The sequence below is a fragment of the Eurosta solidaginis genome, chromosome 1, assembly GCF_040869045.1.
Source record: "Eurosta solidaginis isolate ZX-2024a chromosome 1, ASM4086904v1, whole genome shotgun sequence".
Classification (NCBI taxonomy): domain Eukaryota; kingdom Metazoa; phylum Arthropoda; class Insecta; order Diptera; family Tephritidae; genus Eurosta; species Eurosta solidaginis.
In genome coordinates this window covers 390,461,616-390,473,279 of record NC_090319.1, presented here as the reverse complement: position 1 = coordinate 390,473,279, position 11,664 = coordinate 390,461,616, and the positions used below count along the sequence as shown (strand labels likewise).

General features: G+C 39.8%; 1 protein-coding gene across 1 annotated transcript; it reads right to left on the bottom strand.

Moving 5' to 3' along the window:
- Window positions 1-302: 302 nt before the first annotated feature.
- LOC137238467 (DDB1- and CUL4-associated factor 10 homolog) lies at window positions 303-9,237 on the bottom strand. Its single transcript, XM_067763504.1, has 6 exons — window positions 7,610-9,237; window positions 7,437-7,550; window positions 7,001-7,370; window positions 2,318-2,473; window positions 1,964-2,255; window positions 303-1,473 (listed from the first exon to the last, which is right to left on the bottom strand). The coding sequence occupies exons 1-6, from the start codon at window positions 7,804-7,806 to the stop codon at window positions 599-601; spliced, it is 2,004 nt and encodes a 667-aa protein (XP_067619605.1). The 5' UTR covers window positions 7,807-9,237; the 3' UTR covers window positions 303-598.
- Between the last annotated feature and the right edge of the window lie 2,427 nt (window positions 9,238-11,664).

Sequence of the window (11,664 nt, the reverse complement as noted above, 5' to 3'; positions counted from 1 at the left end):
TCCAAATTTTCGCCTGCGGCGCTTTTTTCGTTAAGTGAAAAAATCTCTGGGCTTACGCAATGCAAATACGAACGAATCGTCTGGCAGACAAGATACACAATTAGGCTGATAATACTTGAATATTAGTTTATAATAGATGGCGCTGTTATCTGCGGACTTGTACATTTTGAATCCGTTGCCAAAACAATCTGACTATTCCAATATTTCTTTCTCAATAAAGTCTTGAGCATCACCGCCATTGTTCTTCTTGCTGCACCGAATTCCACTCCAAAAAAATTTACTTCAACAATAATAGGAAAATATTGTTTCAAATAATATACTGCATACTTTATTAAATTAAAGTGGGCAGGTGCGAGCATTGTGAATTTACTACACAAATTCACAATGGTTTTGAGCTTATGTATGATTCGTTTTATTGAAAACACCGTTATTACTTTTTGTTAAATAAAAATTAAGCTTACCTATACAAATTGATCTTTTCAATGTTTAGAAATTTAGTTAAGAATTTACAATGTAATACTTATGATAAGCTAAACCACTTCATTCACTTTTTGGTCTATAGGAAGAAGTACCTCTTTCCTTTTTTACAAATATTTATTTAAAGATTTGGCTGATACCAAACTATTTTACCACTACGACAACCAGTAACCAATAATGGTTCGCGTGGGCTGAATCTAGTACTTAGTACTGTATCTGAATGTGCAGTCATTGTTAGAAGCTCAGATAATGGTTTTGCTGTCCTATTCGCACAAGAATAATTTTGGTGATGCGGATAAATCGAACAATTATCAGAGAATCCAAGTAGGCGTACACCTGTAGCATATGGGGAGCAAATAATACGACCATCGGACGAGAAACATGGCTCTTTTATGAAGGTTTTTTCTTTGTTTAATTCTTTTGCGTAATATGTCAGCTTCTTTGGGTTTTGAAAAATATAACGTTGGCTATGATGTCTGCCTCGTCTCGTTGATGTTCCTGACGATATTGAAATAGGCGACAAAGTACGCGGTTCGTTCGATAATTGCTGTCGAGAAGTAAGCTCTTCGCTGTCAGAACTGTCGCTACTAATATATACATCATCTAAATAATTTTGGTTTCCAGGCAAGCGGTCATTCCCGTTTATATATACTGTTGCACCACGTAGAAATCTTAAACCGTGGTTTCGAGATAATAATCGCGGTGAACTTGAATCAGCATTTGATGCAGCTGAAGGCAGAACGCCACTGCTTATTGCATATACAAAATTGTAAACATTTGTAGAATTTGTTTCGCGTTCGCGGTTTTGCCGAGATGCTCGATCCTGCAGAGTAACCTCAGCTGCCCAAATATCGGGAACAAATGCAGGCATGGAATTGTTATCATTACCATTATTGCCAGTAGTTGTTGAAGTACTTCTACTACCACTGCTACCAGACGCGCTGCTACTACCGGTTGCTGCATACTGACGAAGGGGCATAACTACCGGTGAGTTAGCTGAAACAAATTATTATTAGGGTTATTTTTATTAAGATTTTGTTAATTAATTTCTTTATTGGTTAGTTCAAAATTGTTTTGAGGTCCTTACAAGATTATTTCGGAACAATCTCCGGACTACATAAAGAACATTTCAGGGTTGTTTAAAGTTAAACTCGAATTTGTTTTTCGGGGTGTTATTTTGAACTTTTGAATATTCGCATTTTAAATTGGAGAAATGGTTTTAAAACATATTACGATTTAGCAGACCCAATATTATGTAGAAAATATCTACTTGACAAGTAATTAAAATTAACATTATAAGTACAATTTCTTGAAATACCAATTTTGTAACACAACACCTTCATCCATGCACATGTTAAAAATAAATTTTGTTCAAAAATTGCTATTTTGTTAACTGCTTTAGTAACTTAAGAACTGTGGGCTCAAAACGCAATGAATTTAAAATTTCAATTTTCTATAATTTTTGTGAAATTTACTGCTTTCTTACATGGGATTGATGGCATTCGGCTTCCTCGTTGCCTACGATTGATATTTATTAAGACATCTTGGGTGGGTTCGCGACTCCCTCTAGCAGTTGGATTTGATTCTTCTTCGTCATCGTCTTTGCTTTGGTTAGCTTCTCTTTTACGTTTACGTCTGTTCACTTCTTTGTTATGTTTCTGGGTTAATGTATTTGTCACATCATACGATTCTTCTTCCAAATCATGTACTGTCAACCACTCTGTCTCGCCATCATAGCTTATGTTTCGGCTTAGGAAACAATGACCTTTTGGATGTACCTTTATTTAGAAAAACAAACAGTTACCAATAAGCCAAGAACTTATTATTTGTAGATATGTACCTCTAAAGCCAGTATCACTTCAGCATCATTTTCTTCTGGAAAGTCCGTAACAAGCTCCACCCGGTTCTTTTTCTGCTTTTTTGAAAATACATGATCAAATTTCGCTGCTTGAGGTATATATTGTTGACCCATCTGCATAAGCCTATATATGATAGGCTGTTAAATAAAAATATTAAGGAACATATGTTACCAAATTATATGTAGATAGTGCTAATAGGTGAACACGAAATCTTGCTGAATGTACTTCTAAAAAAACTAGCCTACATATAATATTGGGAACAGCCGATATCTTGGCCGAGGGTACACTCCTCTAAGGTTTTAGGGTGTGTTATCTATGTTGATGATCCTTTGCCGCAGATACATAGATCCGGTATTTTCCCGTAACGAGCACCATTAAGGTACAGCCCCCTAGTTTCGTGGAGAACTTACGTTCGCCATAGTCTCAGCTTCTAAAGAAAGAGGATTCACCACGGGTGAGGTTGACAATTGGGTTGGAGAAGCTATAAATCGCGCTGTCAACCCTTCGCAATGAGCACCACTACCACCCTTTGAGTGTTGGGGCGGGCATATATGTAATACTCCTATATTGCTACAAAAGGCTAGGTACATACATTCCCCAACATCGAAGTGGTGATAGATTGCTGTTTAAACTTGTTTTTTTTTTGTGTTCAATAATTGAATGACTATATTTAAATTTTTTCTTGTCACACTGCTGTTATCATAATGTACTGTTACAATCACAAAAATTTGATTTCGAATTCAAAATACATTGCGAGCATTTTTTATTAGCAATACTAGCGTACCCTCGCCCGCTTCGCTAGGCGATAAATTCAATGATTTGCTGAAACATTCTTTGATACAATTTCATTCGAACTTTATTGTAACACTTTTTGGTAGACGTTTTTGGGTTTTCCATCTTTTGCGTAAACGATTAATGACGATGGTTTGCCTACTCGTGAGCAAGCTACATACAATTGTCCATGAGAAAAAATTTGGTATTCTAAATTAATATCCCACATTTGTAGAGACTTTCCTTGTGCCTTATTAATTGTCATAGCGAAGGCAAGGCGAACAGGGAGCTGCAAACGTTTAAAATCGAATGGTTAATCCGTCGGTATCAGTGGAATTCTGGGTATCAAAACGTCTTCTCCTTTGTACTTCCCTTTCAAAATTTGTGCTTCGATAACGTTACCCATTAGCTTCTTCACAGCGAGTCTGGTACCGTTGCAAAGTCGTGGCACATTATTGTTGCGCAGCATAATAATCGGTGCTCCAATTTTTAATCGTAAATTATGAGGTGGCAGGCCTGGCAAATAGAGTGAGTTTAAGAATTCAGTTGGACAATTTACATCATCTTCATCAGTAATAGTGTCCATTGACTTATATGCAACTATGTCACCAGGTATTTGATGCAGAATAGTTGCATTTATATCATTGTCGTCCTTATTTTTCCCAGCTAAAATTGCTCTTTCGCTGAGCCAATCAATGTAATGATGAACTATGTTTGGAAATACACTCTGTATCAATGCATCTTTAAACTGTGCAAAAGTGCAGAAATTGTCAGGCAATGTAATCATTCCTGTTGGATCGACAGACATTTGGCCATTTCCGATTTTAAACATGCATTGATTTCATCTGCAGCCGTGGATTTTGGGATCACAGGTAATGTTTGCCTGATATCTCCAGCCATAAAATCATGGCACCTCCAAGGACTGTTTGGCTTCCTCGTAGATCTTTCAATGTACTATCAAGTGCTTCCAATGATTTCTTGTGTGCCATAGTTCACTCGTCCCATACGATGAGCTTTCATACTTTAAGAACTTTTGCCATTACAGATGTTTTCGAAATATTACATGTTGGTTTTTCATTTACCTGCATATTCGAAGGCAACTTTAATGCAGAATTTGCTGTACGACCTCCTTCCAGTAATGTAGCCGCCATTCCGGAAGAAGCGAGTGCCAATGCAATGTTATTATCTGATCGAATTGTTGCTAATATCAATGAAATCAAAGAGGTCTTGCCTGTTCCCCCAGGAGCATCCAAGAAAAACAATCCACCAGTTCCATAGCTAACATTATTCATGATTGTATCATAACCATGTTGCTGTTGGTCATTCATTTCGTTAAATTTGGTGTTACAAATGTGTTTAGTTCATTACAATCATAATGGTATTCACGCTGCAGTTCTCGATTGAACATATCATGCATTGGACGATTTGCTCTGGTATGCCCAATTGTATTAACGATTTGTTTAACATCGACAAACAAATGTCGTCAATCCTTATCAATGCTTCATTGTAAATTTCCAATATGAATTCCAACTCATAATTTGCAGTATTTCGACGCACTTGGTTTAAAACATCATCTGCCATATAATCTTTGAAATTATTCCATAATTCCAATGGATTAGATGGGGAGCACATTGCAATTATTATCGAAAATAATGGTCGTATTTGATGTGGACTGGCTATTACAGCTGAAACGGCAAGTGTATCTTCCCCATCCTTGTCATCCTCCAACAAATTTAACTGTTGACATGCTTCACGATATGTAGCGCACAATTCACCATTAATTGTTCTTAAAGCTTGGAATGATGTTGGGCCACGAACATTAATTAAAAACAATCTCAAGTAAAAACAAAAATTCGTATATTTATTCTAAAAATGTTCTACACATGAAATGATCTCGAGACACTCGTCACCCAGAGAAAAAATACCACTCATCAGTACAGCTTCATTAATATACCAGAAGTACTCATTAACAGCTTCCATTTGATACCCATAATGTAAAAACACATCCTAAGGTTATTCTGATCCACGTTTTGGGCAATATCATAGGTACCCAGATGTATGAAAATTACCCATTGCCAAAGAACTCAACAACAGCTTTCATTTGATATCAATATTGTATAAACACATTCTAGGGGTATCTGGGTCCACGTTTTGGCCTATATCTCGAGACCCTAGTCACCCAGAGGTACGAAAAATTATCACGTACTAAAGCACTCATCAACAGCTTTCATTTGATATCCATATTGTATAAAAACATATTTGGGGTACCCGGGCCCCCTTTGGCCTATATCTCGAGACCTTAGTCACCTAGGTGTACGAAAAGTACCTCATATTAAAGTACTCATCAGAAGCTTCCTTTGATACCCATATTATACACACACATCGTAGGCTTTTCCGGGTCCACGTTTTGACCTATATCTCAAGACCCTAGACATTTTTAAAAATTTTTCTTTTTTTCTAAAAACCTTTCCCTATTTGATCCCTATAATATGAAAAAAGGACGAACAAAATTGGCTTTATCGGCCCCAAAACATAGACAGGAACGAACATCATTTCATTTATATATATATAAATAGGAGTATTACATATATGGGGGCAGGCTCTTTCCATTAAATGAACGTTTAAACTGTTACAGTATCAAGATGGAAGTTAATCTATTTGCTAAGTATGCTTTCCTCTTCTACAATAATTGCATTACAAGCCCCTTGAAACACTGGGGCAAAGATTAATTTATTTATTGGAGTAACGTGCCAGGAAAGGGCTGCTAATTTCCGTAATACCGCTATAAAACTTCGGTAAATGTTTAACGGCTATTGCAACAACAGCATAATATAATTTCTAAGGGGTAGCAGGTATTATTCTGGGGTTTCATTTGGAGTCTCTTAGGACTAGAGCTTTAGAGATTCTATACCAGAAGAAGGAAATTAAAATTTGTATTTCTGTCAAACGATATTTGCAAAAAACTAAGACACTACCCGGACGGCTCTGAAACGAGGGTGGGATCCGCAGAAAACACACAAAACACTTTTCTACACGGTTTTTTCTGTGCGCAACACTTATACAATTGACGCATAACCGTTTAAACTCTTCACTATACAGCAGGACGGATACGATACGAAGAGTGACTCTTCGCTGGATTTAAAAGCCGATGCTGTTGCTTGTGTTAATGTTGGTTCCCAAATAAGCCAAGTCTTTCAGTATTTCGAAAGTATGGCTGCAAACGGTGGAGTGGTTGGCAATTCGCAAAAGAGCTGACTCTTTGCCCAATGATAGCAGGTAATTCGTTTTGTCCTCATTCTCAATTTATTTCCAGCAGAACTTGCGGCGCGGGTGTCAGGCCGATATCAATGTCCTCAATGTACGCCAGTAATTGCACACTTTTAAAGAATATTGTTTCAAAGCGGTTCAGTTCTGCAGCTAGCGTAAGTTTCTTTACCAACAAATTAAAGAATGTGCACAAAACAACACAATTACAGCAACTACATTAAACTTTCTTTACTTTTGCAAATATCTCTTGACATAATTAAAAGTTTTCCCCATAATTTGGAAATGTCTTAGCAGTTCTCAGCTAGAGTAAATAATTTCCCCTCAACTAGCTGCTATCCCTTCGAAAAGCTGCATACTAAAGGGTTGCCTGTGTTTATTTTCTAGTTTTATTATATCAGGTGCAGAGTTGTTAAATGCAGTGCAATTTTTTTAGATATTGCGTAATGAACATCATTTATTCAAAGCCTCTGACATACTAAGAGACGAGGCTGCAGCACGAATAAGAAGCTAATAGTTTACTTGTGGCTAGATGAGTTCCCTTCAGAGAATACGTCGTTGTCAAATATAAATATGTACAAGCATATATTATTTCATCTGAAAACTAAATAGAAATACTTGTTACTTACTCGAAAACCGCACAAATCTTTGTGTAATGTTGTTAAGTCTAAATCGTGTATAATCATTAGATACCCGCCTGTTGTACACAATATCAGTTTAGAGCTATCTGGTGATATGCGGCAACGCATTAAACCACTTGTATGAAAAACTTTTTGGTATATAAGTCCTTGCTCAGTATATGAATTAATATCCCATGTAAATATACTACCATCAAAGGCTGAAGTTACAAGTAAATTATCTTTTTTAGAATACTCTATGCTTTTCACCCAATTTGAATGGCCTTGCAGAGTCCGCATTTTCGTCTTTAGAAACCGTAAGTCCCACAGAGCGACAGTGGTGTCATCAGAACATGTTGCAAAACGTTGATTGTCAAGAAATCTACAATATTATATATAATTATGTGTATATAACGCCTATTCAATACATCCGGGACGTTGTGCTTACCTGATACAATTTACATTTGATGTGTGGGCATCCATGACTTTATGTGATGTTTGTCTGCTAACCACATCAAACAATACAATAGATTTCTTCTCACAAGCAGCTACCAATACATTCCTTTGTTAGGCAGTAAACAATATTTTTATAATAATACATGACCACATATAAGCACATACCCTTCCGGAGAAAACTCCAAGTTGAAAACGCCCCCAATGTTTACTGTACCATTATTGGTACTGGATTTGCATGTCATATTTGTCCATTGGTATAAAGGACGCATCGATTTATAAACTCGGCGCATGATGAAGTCTTGGTCTCCACTACTTTGTAGGATACCATTTTCACGACGCAGCAACCAGCTGTGAAAACTCATAATAATCTGTCACGCACCCCCGAATTTGAAAAAAAAAAATAATAAAATAAAAAAGTATCCTATTCTCTTTGGGCGAAGGATTTTTTAACAACAGCGGTATTCTCTATGCGAAATTCACAAAGTTTCAAAGGACATTTTTTATTTTCAAAGTATTTTAACAAAATTGATGAAATGGCTTCACTGTCACTTTTATTCGCATGGCGACATTTATGTCATCTTTGACATTTATTTGTAATCGATATCTGTTTTTCCAATGATGGTCTTTTTTTTTCATTATAAAAACATCTACGAGGTATAACCATTCTCTCTTCTGGTCGGCCATGATTTTTGTTTCTAAGTTTTCGTGCAATTTAATTCATAAAAACCAATCTCCTTGTTCGGACAATAAATAATAAAAAAGTAATATATTTAATTAGTTTTTATATGAGTTAACTATAAATTATTTTCCATTGCGGAAAACCGTCAATAATGTCGAAACGGTTATACCTTGTAGGTGTTTTGGGGAATATTTTGAATAAAGCGGCAATTAAGCGCCAAATACACGACACGAACATTTACGCGAACATTCCCGTTATGTCATGCTTCTACGACCTTTTCTGTCGTCTATGGTGGTGTTTGCCAGTTCGCGCGTGTATGGCGAAATAGCTCATAATCGTAGTAATTTCTGAACGGAACAGACGTGCGCGGAAAAGTAAAATGGACAATAAAAAATTTCTCAGTGAATTTATTGAAATGTATAAATTTTTTTTACGCTTAATTGCCACAGCGAGCAATATTGCTGCAGCACAATTGTTGTCCGTATTCATCGCTGTCTGAAAGAGAACTAATGTTCGGCCAAAAGTTCGTATGGTGTATGGCCAAAGCTGCGAACAAGATTGCGGAATGTTCGCGGAAATGTTCGTGTCGTGTATTTGGCGCTTTACCCACCGACGTGTGCATAGTGTACAGGTACAAGGGTGTTGACTTCTTTCTGACAGGCATTCGCTTAAGTGAGCATAACGGGAAAATCTGGGTTGTCATTGTTGTTTCAGTTGAAAACGGTTGTTGTTGTTGTTATATCAATGCTCGCCCCACCTAATAGCCGCGACCGATCACAAATTGTCATCAATATCCTCTAACGGGAGTCCAAGGAAACTTGCCGTTTCAACAGGGGTGGACCATAAGGAAAGGGGTTTTAGAGGCGTTGGTTCCACATTACAATTGAAGAGATGGTTGGTGTCATGTGGGGACACATTGCAAGCGGGGCAAACATTTTGTATTTCGGGGTTGATTCTGGATAGGTTAGAGTTTAACCTGTTACAGTATCCAGAACGAAGTTTAGCAAGAGTGACACGCGTTTCCCTGGGGAGTATGCGTTCCTCTTCCGCAAGTTTTGGATGATTTTCGTTAAGTACTGGATTCACCGGGCAATGCCCGGCATAAAGGTCCGACACCTGTTTATGGAGTTCACCAAGGACCTGCTTGTGTTTTTTAACTTCATACGGCTGGGTTCTCAGGTGCCGTATTTCCTCAAAATGCTTACAGAGATGACTCCTTAAGCCCCTAGGCGGTGCTGGTTCATCAATCAGATGTCTGTTGGGATGCCCAGGTTTCTGGGTATACAACAGGAACTGTTTGGTCAGCATCTCATTTCTCTCCCTGATGGGGAGTATTCTCGCCTTATTATGCAGATGGTGTTCTGGGGACATAAGAAGACAGCCCGTGGCGATTCTGAGAGCAGCATTTTGGCAGGCCTGTAGCTTCTTCCAGTGGGTGATTTTTAGACTTGGCGACCATATGGGTGACGCGTAGCACGTAATCGGCTGGCTAATTGCTTTGTATGTAGTCATGAGCGTTTCTTTATCTTTTCCCCAAGTACTGCCAGCGAGGGATTTGAGGATTTTGTTACGGCTCTGAATTCTCGGAACAATTGCGGCTGCGTGCTCACCAAAATGTAGATCCTGATCAAACGTCACACCCAAGATTTTGGGGTGTAGGACAGTCGGTAGCGTAGTGCCATCGACGTGGATGTTCAAAATGGTCGACATTTGGGGCGTCCATGTTGTAAATAAGGTCGCGGAAGATTTGTCGGTGATAATGCCAGGTTTCGCAAGGCGAAAAAACTGGAGAGATCAGGGAGGTAGCCGTTTATTTTATTGCATAGCGCATCGATCTTTGGGCCTGGGCCTGTGGCCATTATTGTGCAGTCATCGGCGTAGGAAACGATTGTGACTCCTTCCGGTAGTGAAGGTAGCTTAGATATGTAGAAATTAAACAGAAGTGGGGATAGGACACCACCCTGTGGCACCCCTTGTTTAATTATCCTTGGTTTTGATGTTTCGTTTCTAAATTGCACCGATGCCTGCCGACCACCCAGATAATTTGCGGTCCACCTTTTAAGACATAGGGGAAGGGTAGACCCTTCCAGGTCCTGCAGTAACGAGCCATGGTTGACCGTATCAAAAGCTTTTGATAGGTCTAGTGCTACGAGTACTGTTCTATGGTGGGGGTATTGATTTAAACCGCAATTTATCTGGGTGCTAATGGCATTTAGCGCGGTGGTAGTGCTATGGAGTTTTCTGAAGCCATGCTGATGAGGGGCTAGCTGCAAATTTGCTTGGAAATAAGGGAGCAAAATGGATTCAAACGTCTTTGCCACTGGCGATAGGAGAGATATGGACGATACGACTCACCTACGTTAGCTGGTTTCCCAGGCTTTAGTAGCGCGACCACCTTGGCCATTTTCCATTTCTCAGGCATGACAAAGGTGGAAAGAGACAGATTGAAGACATGCGCTAAATATTTGAAACCCTCTTTCCCTAGGCTTTTAAGCATCGGCATGGCTATGCCGTCTGGGCCCACTGCTTTGGATGGTTTAGCACGACCAATGGCGTCCTCAACCTTGTAACGAAGCTTTTTCGTGCCCCGTTGCTTCTTTGATATTTGCTGGGGGTATACTCGCCGTGCCCAGGGTTCGTTTACAATAAATTTGTATTAAAGGGGCACCTTGCAAATCGATTTAATATAAATTAACTTCACTCTCTTTATTGGTTCTAAATTCTATAATATAAAAATATAAAATAAAACGTGTTTGTATACTTCATTTTCAATTTCACTTGGATTATCTTGCGGTATCCTTGATTGCGGTGGCGGCCTTAGCGGTCCGGCCGTATTCCGTTAGCTGGGTCCCGTTAGTATGTGGCGTCGGTGCCTTGACGCGCCTTATGACGGCGTCTCTCTCTGCTGCGGTGCTCTGTCGCGCCTTACGTCGGCGTCTACTTGTATTGCTGAGGCGATGCTCTGTCGCCGTGTTCCGTTAGACGGATCCCGTTAGTATGTGGCGTCGGTGCCTTGACGCGCCTTATGACGGCGTCTCTCTCTGCTGCGGTGCTCTGTCGCGCCTTACGTCGGCGTCTACTTGTATTACTCTGCTGCGCCCTGCGTCGGCGTCTATTTGTATTGCTGGGTGATTCTCTGCCACGCCTTGCGTCGGCGTCTACTCGTATTTGCTGGGCGATACTCTGTCGCGCCCTACGTCGGCGTTTACCTGTATTGCTGAGGCGATGCTCTGTCGCGCCCTACGTCGGCGCTTACTTGTATTACTCTGCCGGTGTACCTCTGCTGCCGCGGTTCGCGCTGGCTTACCCTGGTTACGTTGTGCGTCGGCGGACCTCTGCTGCGCTTTGCTGCCGCGCTCTGCGCTGGTTTACGTGCGTTGCCGCTTTGTTGCGGCCTCTGCCGGCGTACTTCTACTGACGGAGGTGAGCGGGTGTCACTTGTCGCGGTTGCGCGTTATTGTGGCGGGGCCTTTGGTCGATGCGTAGAGAAGGTCAACCGCAATCACCGTTCCACGACTCGCTCCTATGAAGTGGATTCCTA